Genomic DNA, 17,500 nt, shown 5'->3' with positions numbered 1-17,500 from the left:
GCGACCGACGGTGGGAATCCGGCGAAATCCGGCGAAACCACCGTTTACATACGAGTTCTGGACTCTAACGACAACAGCCCGACGTTTGAGCACAACTCGCTCAAAGTGGAGCTGAGCGAAGACTCTCCCGTGGGATCCCGAGTGCTGAAGGTGCACGCCTTCGACCCCGACGCCGGGATTAACGGAGAAGTCGTGTACGGGTTCGTGGAAGGCTCGCCAACTGACGTCACACGCGTTTTCCAGATCGATCTCATCTCAGGAGAAGTGACTCTCAGAGATACCGTCGACTACGAGAGTAAGAAGTCCTACGAGTTGCACATTCAAGCTTCGGATTTGGGAAGCAATTCAATTTCATCGACATGCCGAGCGATCGTCGACATCCTAGACGTGAACGACAACGCGCCGGAGATTAGCATTAAACCGATGACTTCCACTAGCGACGGAGTGGCGTTCATAACCGAAGCCGCGGCGGAAGAGAGTTTCGTTGCGTTGATTAGCACATCCGACGGAGACTCGGGTCCGAACGGATACGTGCGCACAACTTTACAAGGACACGAGCATTTCAAGCTAACGCAAGCGTACAGCGACACCTTCATGATCGTGACGACCACGAGTTTAGACAGGGAAGCCATTCCAGAATACAACCTGACTGTGATTTCCGAAGATCTGGGAACGCCGCCGTTTAAAACCATCAAGCATTACACGATCCGCATCACTGACGAGAACGACAACGCTCCCACGTTCAGTAAAGCCTCGTATGACGTCTCCGTGATTGAAAACAACATTCCCGGATCGTACATGACCACGGTTGTGGCGCGGGATCTCGACGTCGGGAAGAACGGAAAGGTTTTCTACAGTTTGATCGACAGCAAAGCGCCGGATGGTTCTCCGATGTCTACGTTCGTGTCCGTCGATCCGCACTCGGGATCTTTATACACGCTCAGATCCTTCAACTTCGAGACTCTGAGAGAAGTCGAGTTCGCAGTGAAAGCTAGCGATAAAGGTGTCCCGCCGCTATCAAGCACGACTTTAATTCAAATCCGCGTGGTTGACGAGAATGATAACTTTCCGTATTTCACGTATCCAGTGTTACGGAATGATTCTGCTGAAATCCCGATTCCCTTTAACGCTCGGGCCGGGTATTTAGCGTTACGAGTGGCCGCTAAAGATGAAGACAGCGGCGTCAACAGCGAGCTCCGTTTTCACATCCTAGAAGACGAAAATCAGCTGTTTTCCATTGATAAAAACACTGGCGAGATCGTCTTAAAACGTAGACTTTCTTCATCATGTGGAGACGTCCTGCAAATTACAGTTTCTGTGGTTGACGGTGGTCGAGAGCCGCTGACTAGCCTAGCATCCGTGCGTTTCGTGGTCACAGACACTGGAGCTCAAGAAGATCAGGTGGTGATTTTACTCCGATCGAAGGACGACGAGGCTGTGGAGTTCGACGTGTGGATGCTGGTAATCGCTGGTTTCGCTGGATGCTGTGTGTTGTTACTGGGAGCCATTAGCGTGATCACCGTTAGCTGTGTGATCAAACGCCGGCGGAGGAGCTTCGGGAGAGACGGCCTGTACGGATCGACTCCACTTTCCAAGAGCAACAACACCGGCTCAAGCATTTACAACGGCGCTAACGCCTTCCTCAGGAACGAGAGCGAATCCATGCAACCCTGTTTGTATGAAGACAAGAGCCTGGATTCTGAGGAGAAGGTGAGTGATGTTTTGCGGATCATCCTGGTGTTCTGATGCACATTTCCAAGTCAGAATATAAACTTTAAGCTTTTGTTTTAACAGCTGTTCCTGCCATGCAAACCTTTCGAACAAACATTCTTATGGCAAGATGAGAAATACTGTCTGCAAACGAGGTAAGAATGATTTTTAGTTGTTGATTTTTACTGCATTTGTCTGAATAATTGCTTGACTATAATTTAATAATTATAGGTACAATGAGGGCCGAAGGTTTGAGACTATTAGTGAAAATGCATTTATTTAGCATATTTCTGATTTAATAATAATAAAAAAGAATACAGTTATCATTATAATTACTATGTTTTTAATTTAAAAACATATTGTTTTCAAATTCCACTACCAGTCAAAAGTTTTGGATCGGTAAGATTTTTAATGTTTTTAAAAGAAGGGTCTTCTGCTCACCAAAGCTGCATTTGATAAAAAAATACAGTAAAACAGTGAAATATTATTCCAGTGTAAATTATCTGTTCTCTATGTGAATATATAGTAAAGTGTAATTTATTCCTGTGATCAAAGCTGAATGTTCAGCATCATTACTCCAGTCTTCAGTGTCACATGATCCTTCAGGAATCACTCTAATATGAGGATTTGATGATCAAGAAACATTTATGATTATTATTATCATGTTGTGTTTGTTCAGTATGTAAATGCATGACTTTTTTTCTGGTCAGGGTTTAGTCTCTCTCTTACAGTAGGTCATGAACGCTGGCGGATTAGACACGTGCCAGTGAATATAGTATTTTGTTCTGAGATGGAATATCAATAATCAGATGTGATTGCATTGACAGCGGCACCAGCACCACAGATCAGCTGAGCGTGAAGGACAGTGGGAAAGGAGACAGTGATTTCAACGACAGCGACTCTGACTCCAGCGGAGCGGCTCTGAGGAGAAGCTTGACCACCTTCCAGCCGATGGCCAGAGGTGTGTGTCATTTTCTAACAGCTTTATCCGGCTTTACAAGGAGGCTTCATCTCTTACCTCAGAACTAACATTCAGAGAACATTCAAAAGTAACGTTCAGAGAACATTCAAAAGTAACGTTCAGAGAACATTCAAAAGTAACGTTCAGAGAACATTCAAAAGTAACAATCAGAGAACATTCAAAAGTAACAATCAGAGAACATTCAAAAGTAACGTTCAGAAAACATTCTAAAGTAACATTCAGAAAACATTCTAAAGTAACGTTCAGAGAACATTCAAAAGTAACGTTCAGAGAACATTCAAAAGTAACGTTCAGAAAACATTCAAAAGTAACGTTCAGAGAACATTCAAAAGCAACGTTCAGAGAACATTCAAAAGTAACAATCAGAGAACATTCAAAAGTAACAATCAGAGAACATTCAAAAGTAACGTTCAGAAAACATTCAAAAGTAACGTTCAGAGAACATTCAAAAGCAACGTTCAGAGAACATTCAAAAGTAACAATCAGAGAACATTCAAAAGTAACAATCAGAGAACATTCAAAAGTAACAATCAGAGAACATTCAAAAGTAACGTTCAGAGAACATTCAAAAGTAACGTTCAGAAAACATTCAAAAGTAACGTTCAGAGAACATTCAAAAGCAACGTTCAGAGAACATTCAAAAGTAACAATCAGAGAACATTCAAAAGTAACAATCAGAGAACATTCAAAAGTAACGTTCAGAGAACATTCAAAAGTAACGTTCAGAAAACATTCAAAAGTAACGTTCAGAGAACATTCAAAAGCAACGTTCAGAGAACATTCAAAAGTAACAATCAGAGAACATTCAAAAGTAACAATCAGAGAACATTCAAAAGTAACGTTCAGAAAACATTCTAAAGTAACATTCAGAAAACATTCTAAAGTAACGTTCAGAGAACATTCAAAAGTAACGTTCAGAGAACATTCAAAAGTAACGTTCAGAAAACATTCAAAAGTAACGTTCAGAGAACATTCAAAAGCAACGTTCAGAGAACATTCAAAAGCAACGTTCAGAGAACATTCAAAAGTAACAATCAGAGAACATTCAAAAGTAACAATCAGAGAACATTCAAAAGTAACATTCAGAAAACATTCTAAAGTAACGTTCAGAGAACATTCAAAAGTAACGTTCAGAAAACATTCAAAAGTAACGTTCAGAGAACATTCAAAAGTAACGTTCAGAGAACATTCAAAAGCAACGTTCAGAGAACATTCAAAAGTAACGTTCAGAAAACATTCAAAAGTAACGTTCAGAGAACATTCAAAAGCAACGTTCAGAGAACATTCAAAAGTAACGTTCAGAAAACATTCAAAAGTAACAATCAGAGAACATTCAAAAGTAACGTTCAGAAAACATTCTAAAGTAACGTTCAGAAAACATTCAAAAGTAACGTTCAGAGAACATTCAAAAGTAACGTTCAGAAAACATTCTAAAGTAACGTTCAGAAAACATTCTAAAGTAACGTTCAGAGAACATTCAAAAGTAACGTTCAGAGAACATTCAAAAGTAACGTTCAGAAAACATTCAAAAGTAACGTTCAGAAAACATTCAAAAGTAACGTTCAGAGAACATTCAAAAGTAACGTTCAGAGAACATTCAAAAGTAACAATCAGAGAACATTCAAAAGTAACAATCAGAGAACATTCAAAAGTAACGTTCAGAAAACATTCTAAAGTAACATTCAGAAAACATTCTAAAGTAACGTTCAGAGAACATTCAAAAGTAACGTTCAGAAAACATTCAAAAGTAACGTTCAGAGAACATTCAAAAGTAACGTTCAGAGAACATTCAAAAGCAACGTTCAGAGAACATTCAAAAGTAACGTTCAGAAAACATTCAAAAGTAACGTTCAGAGAACATTCAAAAGCAACGTTCAGAGAACATTCAAAAGTAACGTTCAGAAAACATTCAAAAGTAACAATCAGAGAACATTCAAAAGTAACGTTCAGAAAACATTCTAAAGTAACGTTCAGAAAACATTCAAAAGTAACGTTCAGAGAACATTCAAAAGTAACGTTCAGAAAACATTCTAAAGTAACGTTCAGAAAACATTCTAAAGTAACGTTCAGAGAACATTCAAAAGTAACGTTCAGAGAACATTCAAAAGTAACGTTCAGAAAACATTCTAAAGTAACGTTCAGAAAACATTCTAAAGTAACGTTCAGAGAACATTCTAAAGTAACGTTCAGAGAACATTCAAAAGTAACGTTCAGAGAACATTCAAAAGTAACGTTCAGAAAACATTCAAAAGCAACGTTCAGAGAACATTCAAAAGCAACGTTCAGAGAACATTCAAAAGTGACGTTCAGAGAACATTCAAAAGTAACGTTCAGAGAACATTCAAAAGTAACGTTCAAAGAACATTCAAAAGCAACGTTCAGAGAACATTCAAAAGTAACGTTCAGAAAACATTCAAAAGTAACGTTCAGAGAACATTCAAAAGTAACGTTCAGAAAACATTCAAAAGTAACAATCAGAGAACATTCAAAAGTAACGTTCAGAAAACATTCTAAAGTAACAATCAGAGAACATTCTAAAGTAACGTTCAGAGAACATTCAAAAGTAACATTCAGAGAACATTCAAAAGTAACAATCAGAGAACATTCAAAAGTAACGTTCAGAGAACATTCAAAAGTAACAATCAGAAAACATTCTAAAGTAACAATCAGAAAACATTCTAAAGTAACGTTCAGAGAACATTCAAAAGTAACAATCAGAGAACATTCTAAAGTAACAATCAGAAAACATTCTAAAGTAACAATCAGAAAACATTCTAAAGTAACAATCAGAAAACATTCTAAAGTAACAATCAGAAAACATTCTAAAGTAACGTTCTCATTATGTCTGAAAAATGATACAAATTGAATGTTCTCTTGAACATAAAAAAAAGATATTCTGAGAACATTCAGAAATGACGTTTTCATAACTTCATGAGAATGCGAGCAAAGATTAATAAATACTGACAAATGCATTGCTCGTTAAGATTAGTTTCTTTAAGATTAGTTTAAGATGGGAGCTTGTTATGAGGTGTCACTGGTTTCCTTGAGCTCCTCATCAGTGTTCCATTCAAATTTACCTTAAATGTCCCTAACTGGTCTTGCTCAGTCGGGGATACTTAATATTCCACAATATTATTGATCTCCTGCATTGACACCATTATATGAGAACTGAACTGAGCTGGACGATGACATCACGCTTTTCTCCAGAGCGGATATATATATATATATATATATATGAACTAAATTAATAACTTCTTTACAACAGAAATGACCCATCACTGAACGTCCTTAAGCTGGACTGTGACGCTATTTTCTTCTGGACACAAACTCTGTTGCTTTTCCTGTTATCTCTGTAAAGCTGCTCTGAAACACTCTGTTGTAAAGCGCTGTAGTAATAAATGTGATTCGACTTAAAACTAGATAAATTTACTTGCTTTACTGCCAAATTATGTGAGACTTGAAATAAGCCTGAGAAGCAGTTTGAGCAGTGCATTAATGCGTGTGCTGTTTCAGGCTCGTTCGGAGACTGGAGGAGTGGAGTGATCCAGACCCGTCACACACTCGCCCCCCCCGGCAGCGCATACACCATCGGCTTCTCACACACACCTCGTTACACCACACATCACCTCAACACACACCTCAACACACACCTCACTGCCCGGCGCTGGAACGAAGGCCCGGGGAACGTGCAGAGCCGGCCCATGCAGACGTTCTCCCGCACCGGGACTCTTCCCTCGTACTCGGCCCATCAGGAGAGCCGGAGCCGGAGCGCCGGGGAGACGCCGCAGACGCAGAGCGAAGTCGCCACCAGCTTCTAGATATCCGTCCCGCTTCATCCCGGCGGATCCACTGAGGAAAACCCTCCAGCTTTCAGAACACCTCAGTGTTTCTGTCTCGGTTTCCTGCACTAATACCTAAACATTCTTAAATCAAGATACATTTACTGGAGAAGAAGCAATGACTGAAGATATTAAGAAGAACTTATGCGAGTTTGTGTTTAAAACAAGAACAAATATCTGCCAGTGGAGTCAGAAAAATAAACGTAATCCGAAGGGAAGACAAGATTATCTCTCACTGGCTGATATTTGTTCTTGTTTTAAACACAAACTCATTTTTTCTCTAATATCAAGTAAGATCAATAAGTGCTGTAGAAGCTTTGTTCATTCGCAGCTCATGTTAACTAACGACCCTGTCTGTAAAGTGTATATAGTATATGTAGATGTCAGTGCTGGACGAGGAGAACACGTTTGGCTGGTTCACTGCGATCAAACCCAAGCGTTTTTTTATTGTTTTTTTTTTTAAGAAAATATTATTTAAGAACAGCCCGAGAAAGTTAAATTGATATATTTGTTGTAAATATCTGTATATTTTGTATATGTTCTTCTCACTGAGAACTGTTTGTGCCACTGATGGACTTTGTACATAATTCAGGAAATCCAGTTTAGTTTCTTTAATAGATGATGTTAGTTCTGAGTTTGTATATCTTTACTAAAACAGAAAAGTTAATTTGATGCGGTTTATTCCCACATATTATATTTTATTCTAAAGTAGTTTATATGTAAATGTGTTTATGCACAGATTCTGATCATCTCTCTCAAAAAATAAAAAGATTTTCTTCTAAAATGTCATACATTTAAACCAGTTTGTATATTTGATCCTCTTCAGTTTTTAAAAGTTGTGCTAAGACTGTAAATGTGTATAATTTCTCACCTCAGTGACCCGAATAAAGTGCTTGTAAGTCTCTGCGAGTGTCCTGGTGTCTGGAGCGGGAACTGAGTCATGTGACTCCGGGTTCAGTGTGAACACATGGCCGGCTCTGGATGATCTGAGGAGTGAGGCTTATAAAGACTCATTAGTGGAGTTAACGAGTTAAAGCGCTTGTGTCAGAGATTATGCACATCTTCAACACTAACATTAACACTCTACAGATTATGGCGGATGAACACACGTCTCGTTTTACAGCACTAACATCTAAACATCAAATCAAGATCATCACTGAAGATATCAAGTTTGTTTCCTGATGAAAAATCATCAACATGAAGTGAGTTTGTGCTTTAAACAAGAACAGACATCAGTGGAGTCTGAGAGATAACCTTCCCTCTGAATTACGTCTATTTGTCTGACTCTTAGCAGATATTAGTTCTTGTTTAAAACACAAACTCACTTCATTTTGATGATTTTCATCAGAAAACACGAGTTGATATCTGGATTTAAGAGTGTTTAGAGTAGATGTGCTGTAAAACGAGAGAAACTTGAGGAGGAAAGTTTATTCACTGGAAGGAAGATTTAATTTGAAACCATTTTCTCAGAAATTTCTGCAAATAAACGGTGATCAACAGATTAAATTAAACGTTAAATTTTGACGTAGAAAGATTGAAATAGTGTTTTCCAGTAAAACAGTGCAGTGATATTTACTTTATTTACAGCTTCAGAAAGATAGTTGTGACAGGGTATAAGAGATCATAAACCGTGTCTGTCCTGGCTCTGAAACTCAGATCCATGTCTAAGATTAACAGAGCATTCATCAGGACTTTCCCACACACACATCACACACCTCGCCTTCAGTATGAAGGATTTTACCGATGGAGTAACACGTGCATCCGAGAGGTCCTTGGTTCCTCACTGGGTTTCAGAGGAATAAAGAGCGGTTCTGTGGTTCGGCCTGAAGGGATGTTTGCAATAACAGCAGGATCGGGATCCGGCTCATCCCACATGACAGATTTCCAATGGGATATGAAGGACAGTGCAGGAAAAGATCAATACGACATGAAATGGGTTATAGTTTTCCATCGAGGTCAAAGAGAGTGAATGAACAGGACAGTGCAGCTAAAGCTCTCCAAATCTGCAAATAATGCAGAGTTTTCCTCCTTTTTAACTCAATTATTATTAAAAATAATGATGTTTGAGAGCAGTCTGTGCAAGGGAAATGTCTTGTACATATTAGTGTAATGTGTTTCTCACTGAAAGCTGTTTGTGCTCATAAATGTGTGACTCGTAATTCAGCAAATCCAGCTCAGTTTCTGCCAGTTATGAGTTTGTATGTCTTTAATAAAACACAAAATAAGTGGATTTGTTCAGAATGAGCACGTTTATCCGTCTATTCACACTTATATTTCATCTGAATATGAATAATGCATTAAAAACTCTATACCGCTTTAGCTTATAAAACAGTCATAACTTTATATTTTCATATTACTTCATTTACCCCCTTTTTATTAATTCTGAAATTCTTTGAAATTTCAACTTTTTCGGGAGTTACAGCAAAAACCAGTGTGATGCAAGAAAGATAGATTTTTTATCAATATTTATGAGAAATTTTAGTTGAATATATCATTAGATTAAATTTATAAGAGCAAATAATATGAGAATTACCAGTGTGAACTCATACTGGCAACTTAATTTAATTATATAACTCATGACTGCTGACTTTATGAAACCTATATATCATAAACCCACACTTTTTCTTACAAAACTAGTTGATGTTGAACTTCTACATTTACAACAAGGTGTTTTTATTGCAACAGAACGAGATGTTCAATATTCATACGGCGGCCCAAAGAATACGTTGAGTTTTGCTGAAGGCGTTTCATAAATCATGCCGTGATTATTAAATATGATTGTGCTGTAAAAACGGGAGATTGTGACTGAAATGTCCTGTACATGTTCCATACTCTATTATTATCATATTCATGGTTGCTTTGTTGAGCTTTTCTTCAGATAAAAACAACACGTGCTAAAAGTAGCTTTTCATTTTCACCTCATAAATTCAGCAAAAAGAAGATTTTTAATGAGTGCAGGATTGAAACTGCTTGATAATGAGAGTTTAATAACGAGTGTTTCGCCTCATGAAGCAGCGGCTGAACATCAGCTGTTCAACACATCACTGTTGGGGATATTTCCTTAGTCTCCAGGTTTGATGAACCGCTTTATAAGACTCAGATAAAGATTTAAACTCGTGATCAGTCCAGGACTTCGTCTATCCTCCACAGCAAATCTGTGCTTTTCCGTCAAGCGCATGTTAAAACTGATCTGAGATCTGCAGGATTCCTCTGATATGGAGGAAAGGGTTAGCTTTGCTTTATTAAACCTTAACAACAGAGATTTCACCTTTACTGGAGCCGCCATTGTGTGATGTTTAACACATTCAGTCACTATAAACAGTGCGGGAATATGATCTCTGAATATGTGTGGCTGAATGCATATTCATAAAGCTCTCACTCTATAAACTCTTCCGCTTTATCAAACACTTGCTTTAACTTTCAGAGCTGTTGTTTACTGACTTCCTTCACTGTCATAATGGCCACTTTATTAATATTACTAATAATACTAAAGTAGGCCTATAATATGAGTAACGATACTTTACTCATAAAGTAGGCTAAAGCAATAATGTAAATATCTGATAGTCAGGACAATCACAGCTTACTGAAACAGAATCACAGCTGAATTACACCATTATCATAATTAGACATGACTAATGCGCTGTTTTTATATGTGCTCTGGTGGAAAATAACAGTGTTTTCTTACGTCATACCTACGCCACCACGTGACTGACGCAACTCACAGGTAATGTTAGTTTATAGGTCTAATAAAACCTAAACAAACAAACAAAAACATTCCAAGAATGTTAGAAAAATAATAAAATAATGTTAGAAAAAAATAATAATCTCAGATAATAACCAAAAATAACCCACAAACAGTCCTCGAGTGATTGTTCCCTGTCAGAGCATCTGCGCGAGTGAACAGCGCCACCTCGCGTTCACATGTGGAACAGCGGCGAGGGAGACCTGCGCATATTTACACCATTCTTTTATGTTTCTCTGAAAATAATAAAAGGAAACATTTTTCTCATCTCCACAATACGTATAAAATAAATAAATAAATAAATAAATAAATAAAAAACATTCTGTCGAGATATAGACAAAAAATACTAAAGCATGGCCTCTGAGGGCTTCCGTAGATTTAGGAACAATTATCCCAGCGAAGGAGAGTTTAGTTTCAACCCTAACAACAGATCATGGACTGAGGGGAGGTGAGTGTGGCGATGATTTCATTATAAAACAATAAAACTACTGCTTAATGCGGGACAAAAGTTCAGCTGAGAGAAATATCGCGTTGAATGGCAGAACAAGTTGTGTTTCTCCATCGGGTGTGTGTGTGTGTGTGTGTGTGTGTGTGTGTGTGTGTGTGTGTGTGTGTGTGTGTGTGTGTGTGTGTGTGTGTGTGTGTGTGTGTGTGTGTGTGTGTGAATGTGCTTCTCGCTCATTCAGTGTGACTCATAGGTGTGAATGGATCATGGAGCTTCGAAACCTCTGCGAACGGTTTGTGATTTCGCGCGGGTTCAGTAAAAACGAGGCTTCGTTACGTCATCACTGTTTCACCGGTTCGCCAGCAGGGGGCGATGAGCTCCGTGAACACGTGATCCAGTGTCTATATGGTTTATTATAAAAAATATGACATTTTTAATGACACATTTTTATAATAAAAATAAATAGTTTAAGTTAATAGTCTATTATCGGCCAAGCTCTCCATAAAAAGCCTTAATAACACGTATTAGACTAGACATTATTTAATTATATTAGATGATTTGATCACACTTTCAACAAAACATATACAATTGGTTTGTTTTCATTGCATTTTCCCCGTTTGACCAGCAGGGGTCGCCAGACTGTGGCGATTCGAGCGAGTCGAAACAGTGAATCATTTTGCGCCGCAATCGGTTCAGTTGATTCAAAGCTTCGGAAGCCTCGTTTCTCCCACACTCATGACTCCTCTGCAGTGTGCGTTAGGAAGGTAATGTTGGGATATAATCGGATATAATCGAGACTGCGGGACTGACTCGGTCCCAGTGCAAAGAGTGCGAGTGTTTTCACACCCGACATTATGAACAGAGAAAGTGCACTTCAGATGCCCGGATGAAGCACGTGATCAGCGTGGAACGCTGTATCTAACACCCTAGCAACTGCATGGCAACGAGAAGAAATGGTCAGGATCCGAGCCAAATGTTATTACTTTTCTTCAGGAGACTAAGGATTATTGCTCCAGTCTGGAGAACATAGTCAATAAGAATATACAGTTTCTGATTAATTAATCAGTTTGTGCACTCTGGCATGTTTTTAGTTAGTAGTTGTTGTTTTTTGGGATGTAGGCCTTAATAATCAGTAACGGGACACACACTAGCTGTCACACACTTGTTTAAGTCAGAGCCGTTAAATATGTTTTTCAACGGCTCTGGTTTAAGTCACACAGATGCAGTGTGTCCAGTGAACACTGGTGTGTGTGTGTGTGTGTGTGTGTGTGTGTGTGTGTGTGTGTGTGTGTGTGTGTGTGTGTGTGTGTGTGCGCACGTGTGTGTGTGTGTGTGTTGAGTGTCCATCAGAGGGAGTCACACAGATGCAGTGTGTCCAGTGAACACTGGTGTGTGTGTGTGTGTGTGTGCGCGCGCGTGCGCGCACGTGTGTGTGTGTGTGTGTGTGTGTGTGTGTGTGTGTGTGTGTGTGTGTTGAGTGTCCATCAGAGGGAGTCACACAGATGCAGTGTGTCCAGTGAACACTGGTTGTGTTTGTGTGTGTGTGTGTGTGTGTGTGTGTGTGTGTGTGTGTGTGTGTGTGTGTGTGTGTGTGTGTGTGTGTGTGTTGAGTGTGTGTGTTGAGTGGGTGTGTGCGCGCGCGTGTGTGTGTGTGTGTGTGTGTGTGTGTTTGAGTGTGAACTGATGCCCTATTGCCCTCTAGTCTGCTGTGTGTGTGTGTGTGTGTGTGTGTGTGTGTGTGTGTGTGTGTGTGTGTGTGTGTGTGTGTGTGAGAGGAGGACATCTCTGCCGTTCTCAGTGTTTCTGCGGCCGTGACCCATTTTACAGCGAGGAGAAACACCTCGTCAACATCTCCCAGTGCAGACGCAGATCAGTGATGACATGTGTCACAGTAATATCCCAGTGTGCGTATAAGAGACTATTAGAAGCCCGGAATCCTGCTCGTATTCGCTGAAACACAACAGCACAACAACACAACAGCACAACAACACAACAGCACAACAACACAACAGCACAACAGCACAACAGCACAACAACACAACAGCACAACAGCACGCAACAACACAACAGCACAACAGCACAACAACACAACAGCACAACAACACAACAGCACAACAACACAACAGCACAACAGCACAACAACACAACAGCACAACAACACAACAGCACAACAACACAACAGCACAACAACACAACAGCACGCAACAACACAACAGCACAACAGCACAACAACACAACAGCACAACAACACAACAGCACAACAACACAACAGCACAACAGCACAACAACACAACAGCACAACAACACAACAGCACAACAGCACAACAACACAACAGCACGCAACAACACAACAGCACAACAACGCAACAGCGCAACAGCACAACAACACAACAACGCAACAGCGCAACAGCACAACAACACAACAGCACAACAACACAACAGCACAACAGCGCAACAGCACAACAACACAACAGCACAACAACACAACAGCACGCAACAACGCAACAGCACAACAGCACAACAACACAACAGCGCAACAGCACAACAGCACAACAACACAACAGCACAACAGCACAACAACACAACAGCACGCAACAACACAACAGCACAACAACGCAACAGCGCAACAGCACAACAACACAACAACGCAACAGCGCAACAGCACAACAACACAACAGCACAACAACACAACAGCACAACAGCGCAACAGCACAACAACACAACAGCACAACAACACAACAGCACGCAACAACGCAACAGCACAACAGCACAACAGCACAACAACACAACAGCACAACAGCACAACAACACAACAGCACAACAACACAACAGCGCAACAGCACAACAGCACAACAACACAACAGCACAACAGCACAACAACGCAACAGCGCAACAGCACAACAACACAACAGCACGCAACAGCGCAACAGCACAACAGCGCAACAGCACAACAACACAACAGCACAACAACACAACAGCACGCAACAACGCAACAGCACAACAGCACAACAACACAACAGCACAACAGCACAACAGCACAACAACACAACAGCACGCAACAACACAACAGCACAACAACGCAACAGCGCAACAGCACAACAACACAACAGCACAACAGCACAACAACACAACAGCACAACAACGCAACAGCACAACAACACAACAGCACAACAACGCAACAGCGCAACAGCACAACAACACAACAGCACAACAGCACAACAACACAACAGCACGCAACAACGCAACAACGCAACAACACAACAGCACAACAACACAGCAGCACAACAACACAACAGCGCAACAGCACAACAGCACAACAACACAACAGCACGCAACAGCGCAACAACGCAACACAACAGCACGCAACAACGCAACAGCGCAACAACACAACAGCGCAACAACACAACAGCACAACAACACAACAGCACAACAACACAACAGCACAACAACACAACAGCGCAACAGCACAACAGCACAACAAGACAACAGCACGCAACAACGCAACAGCGCAACAACACAACAGCGCAACAACACAACAGCACAACAACACAACAGCGCAACAGCACAACAACACAACAGCACAACAACACAACAGCACAACAGCACAACAACACAACAGCACGCAACAGCACAACATCACAACAACGCAACAACACAACAGCACAACAACACAACAGCGCAACAACACAACAGCGCAACAGCACAACAACACAACAGCACGCAACAGCGCAACAACGCAACACAACAGCACGCAACAACGCAACAGCGCAACAACACAACAGCACAACAACACAACAGCACAACAACACAACAGCACGCAACAACGCAACAGCACAACAACACAACAGCACAACAACACAACAACACAACAGCACAACAGCGCAACAACACAACAGCGCAACAGCACAACAACACAACAGCACAACAGCACAACAACACAACAACACAACAGCACAACAACACAACAGCACAACAACACAACAGCACAACAGCACAACAGCACAACAACACAACAACACAACAGCACAACAACACAACAGCACAACAACACAACAGCACAACAACACAACAACACAACAGCACGCAACAACGCAACAGCACAACAACACAACAGCACAACAACACAACAACACAACAGCACAACAGCGCAACAACACAACAGCGCAACAAAGCAACAGCGCAACAACACAACAGCGCAACAACACAACAGCGCAACAGCTCAACAGCGCAACAGCACAACAGCACAACAACGCAACAGCGCAACAACACAACAGCACAACAACACAACAGCGCAACAACGCAACAGCGCAACAACGCAACAGCACAACAGCACAACAGCACAACAACACAACAGCACAACAACACAACAGCACAACAACACAACAGCACAACAGCACAACACAACAGCACAACAGCGCAACAACACAACAGCGCAACAGCACAACAACACAACAGCACGCAACAGCGCAACAACGCAACACAACAGCACGCAACAACGCAACAGCGCAACAACACAACAGCGCAACAACACAACAGCACAACAACACAACAACGCAACAACACAACAGCACAACAACACAACAGCACAACAACACAACAGCACAACAGCGCAACAACACAACAGCACAACAACACAACAGCACAACAACACAACAGCACGCAACAGCGCAACAACGCAACAGCGCAACAACACAACAGCACAACAACACAACAACACAACAGCACAACAACACAACAGCACAACAACACAACAACACAACAGCACAACAACACAACAGCACGCAACAACGCAACAGCGCAACAACACAACAGCACAACAACACAACAGCACAACAACACAACAACACAACAGCACAACAACACAACAGCACGCAACAACGCAACAGCACAACATCACAACATCACAACAACGCAACAACACAACAGCACAACAACACAACAGCACAACAGCACAACAGCACAACAACACAACAGCACGCAACAGCGCAACAACGCAACACAACAGCACGCAACAGCGCAACAACACAACAGCGCAACAACACAACAGCACAACAACACAACAACACAACAACGCAACAACACAACAGCACAACAACACAACAGCACAACAACACAACAGCACAACAGCGCAACAACACAACAGCACAACAGCACAACAACACAACAGCACGCAACAGCGCAACAACACAACAGCGCAACAGCACAACAACAGAACAGCGCAACAACACAACAACACAACAGCACAACAACACAACAACACAACAGCACAACAGCACAACAGCGCTCCTGCCTCAGTGTGTCTGGAGAGAGGAGTCCGTTCTCCGGGACAAACATCCAAACATTCTCAAATCGAGACACAGTGACTGGAGATATTAATAATGGAGATATTAAAGTGAGTTTGAGCTTAAAATAAGAGCTAATATCTGCCATTGGAGGCAGAAAAATATTTTCCTGAAATAAAATAAATCTCATTGGACTGTTTTACTGGAAAATACTAATTCAATATTTCTACTTCAGAGTTGCACTGTGTTGAATTAAATGTGTAGATTACCGTTTCTGTGTAGAAATTTCTGAGAGAAAATGGTTCCAAATGAAATCCTGCACCATTTCTGACTAATAATCTTAATCCGCAGGGAAACGGGATTGTTTCCCATCGGTGGATGTTCATTATCACAGATCTGTTAGACTATAATTATGTAATACCTGTAATAATTAATTTGAGAATGGAGTGATTTTAGACACCAGCACTGATCCACAGATCGCTGACCTCTTCTTCATCAATATGCGCTTGGACTTACGAGCCCAGAGCTGATGTCACTTCCTGTCAGGCTCTAACGAGGACGGCGGCTCTGATTGGCTGTGAGTCTGACGAGCGATGAATGACCAGCGATTAGACTCGCGTCTCGTTCTCCTCGTCTGTGCTCGGGAAGAGTGTCTCTTTGTTAGAGATGTGGATGTGTCCCAGAAGACTTCCGTCAGATCGGGTGTAGATGCAGAGCTGTGTTTGAGGGAGAATAGCAGTCATTAGAGTATTAGTAGACTGACTCCTTAAAGCGGTGGTATAATGGCCTTTCCACTAGATGTAAAATCAGTCTCTGATGTCCAGAGTGTGTGTGTGAAGTTTCAGCTCTAAATACCCCACAGATATTTGTATATAACATGTTAAAATGGTCAAAGTTTGATGGTGAGCAAAAACACACCGTTGTGTGTGTCCCTTTAAATGCAAATGAGCTGCTGCTGTCGGTCAAAGATGGAGAGATTAGAAGAAGTGACAACATGTAGAAGCAACAGGACATTTCTGAATGGTTAGTTGATGAATTTATGAAGCTGATGTGTAGTTATCTTCTAGTCATTGATTAGCATATTCTGTAATGATAATCAATAAATCGTGTTCAGGGGGCGGGGTTTATGTAAATTTTAGGGTTGGTGATGTCACTAACCCATGAAGAAGCTCATTGTAGTCTCTACCAGCCGTTTGTTGTAGTCCTTAAAAAGCGATTTCTATAAAAGCAAATATCTCCCTTTGCTTTGAACTTTGAGCGTTGTAACTATGCAGATGTTGTTTATGATCAAACAGCAACATTACACACTAACTAAAGTTAGAAAAGTCAAATCATAATCAAGTGTAATTTTCTGCACTGCATCATGGGTAATGTAGTTTTTACTCCCAGAATCAACAGTAATTAGAATAAATGCATTTTGAAAATATGATTATTTAAATAAAATCAAATAGATGCAAAAACCATGATTTTTTTTTAGTTAGATCTGACCTGTTTCATGAA

The 17,500-nt window shown here is 40.8% G+C and overlaps 2 protein-coding genes across 2 annotated transcripts in view; both read left to right on the top strand.

The window, feature by feature from the left end:
- LOC308692405 (protocadherin 8) overlaps positions 1-7,327 on the top strand; it is a gene marked incomplete at its 5' end in the record, with an annotated part of 7,939 nt that extends 612 nt beyond the window's left edge. Inside the window, 4 exons of the mRNA XM_081368375.1 lie at positions 1-1,710; positions 1,795-1,865; positions 2,538-2,671; positions 6,206-7,327. The exon at positions 1-1,710 is cut by the window's left edge and continues 612 nt beyond it. Coding sequence (XP_081224501.1) covers positions 1-1,710; positions 1,795-1,865; positions 2,538-2,671; positions 6,206-6,510 — 2,220 coding nt within the window. The 3' untranslated portion in view covers positions 6,511-7,327. The remainder of the gene's footprint in view (positions 1,711-1,794; positions 1,866-2,537; positions 2,672-6,205) is intronic.
- Positions 7,328-10,645: 3,318 nt separating this feature from the next.
- slitrk5b (SLIT and NTRK-like family, member 5b) overlaps positions 10,646-17,500 on the top strand; it is a 19,410-nt gene continuing 12,555 nt past the window's right edge. Inside the window, exon 1 of the mRNA XM_081367525.1 lies at positions 10,646-10,721. The gene's annotated coding sequence lies outside the window, so the exon portion shown is untranslated. The remainder of the gene's footprint in view (positions 10,722-17,500) is intronic.

The sequence above is a fragment of the Scardinius erythrophthalmus genome (genome assembly GCF_964197995.2).
Source record: "Scardinius erythrophthalmus genome assembly, chromosome: 6".
Classification (NCBI taxonomy): domain Eukaryota; kingdom Metazoa; phylum Chordata; class Actinopteri; order Cypriniformes; family Leuciscidae; genus Scardinius; species Scardinius erythrophthalmus.
Note: the sequence above shows the minus strand (reverse complement) of the source record. Positions and strands in the feature narration are given on the sequence as shown.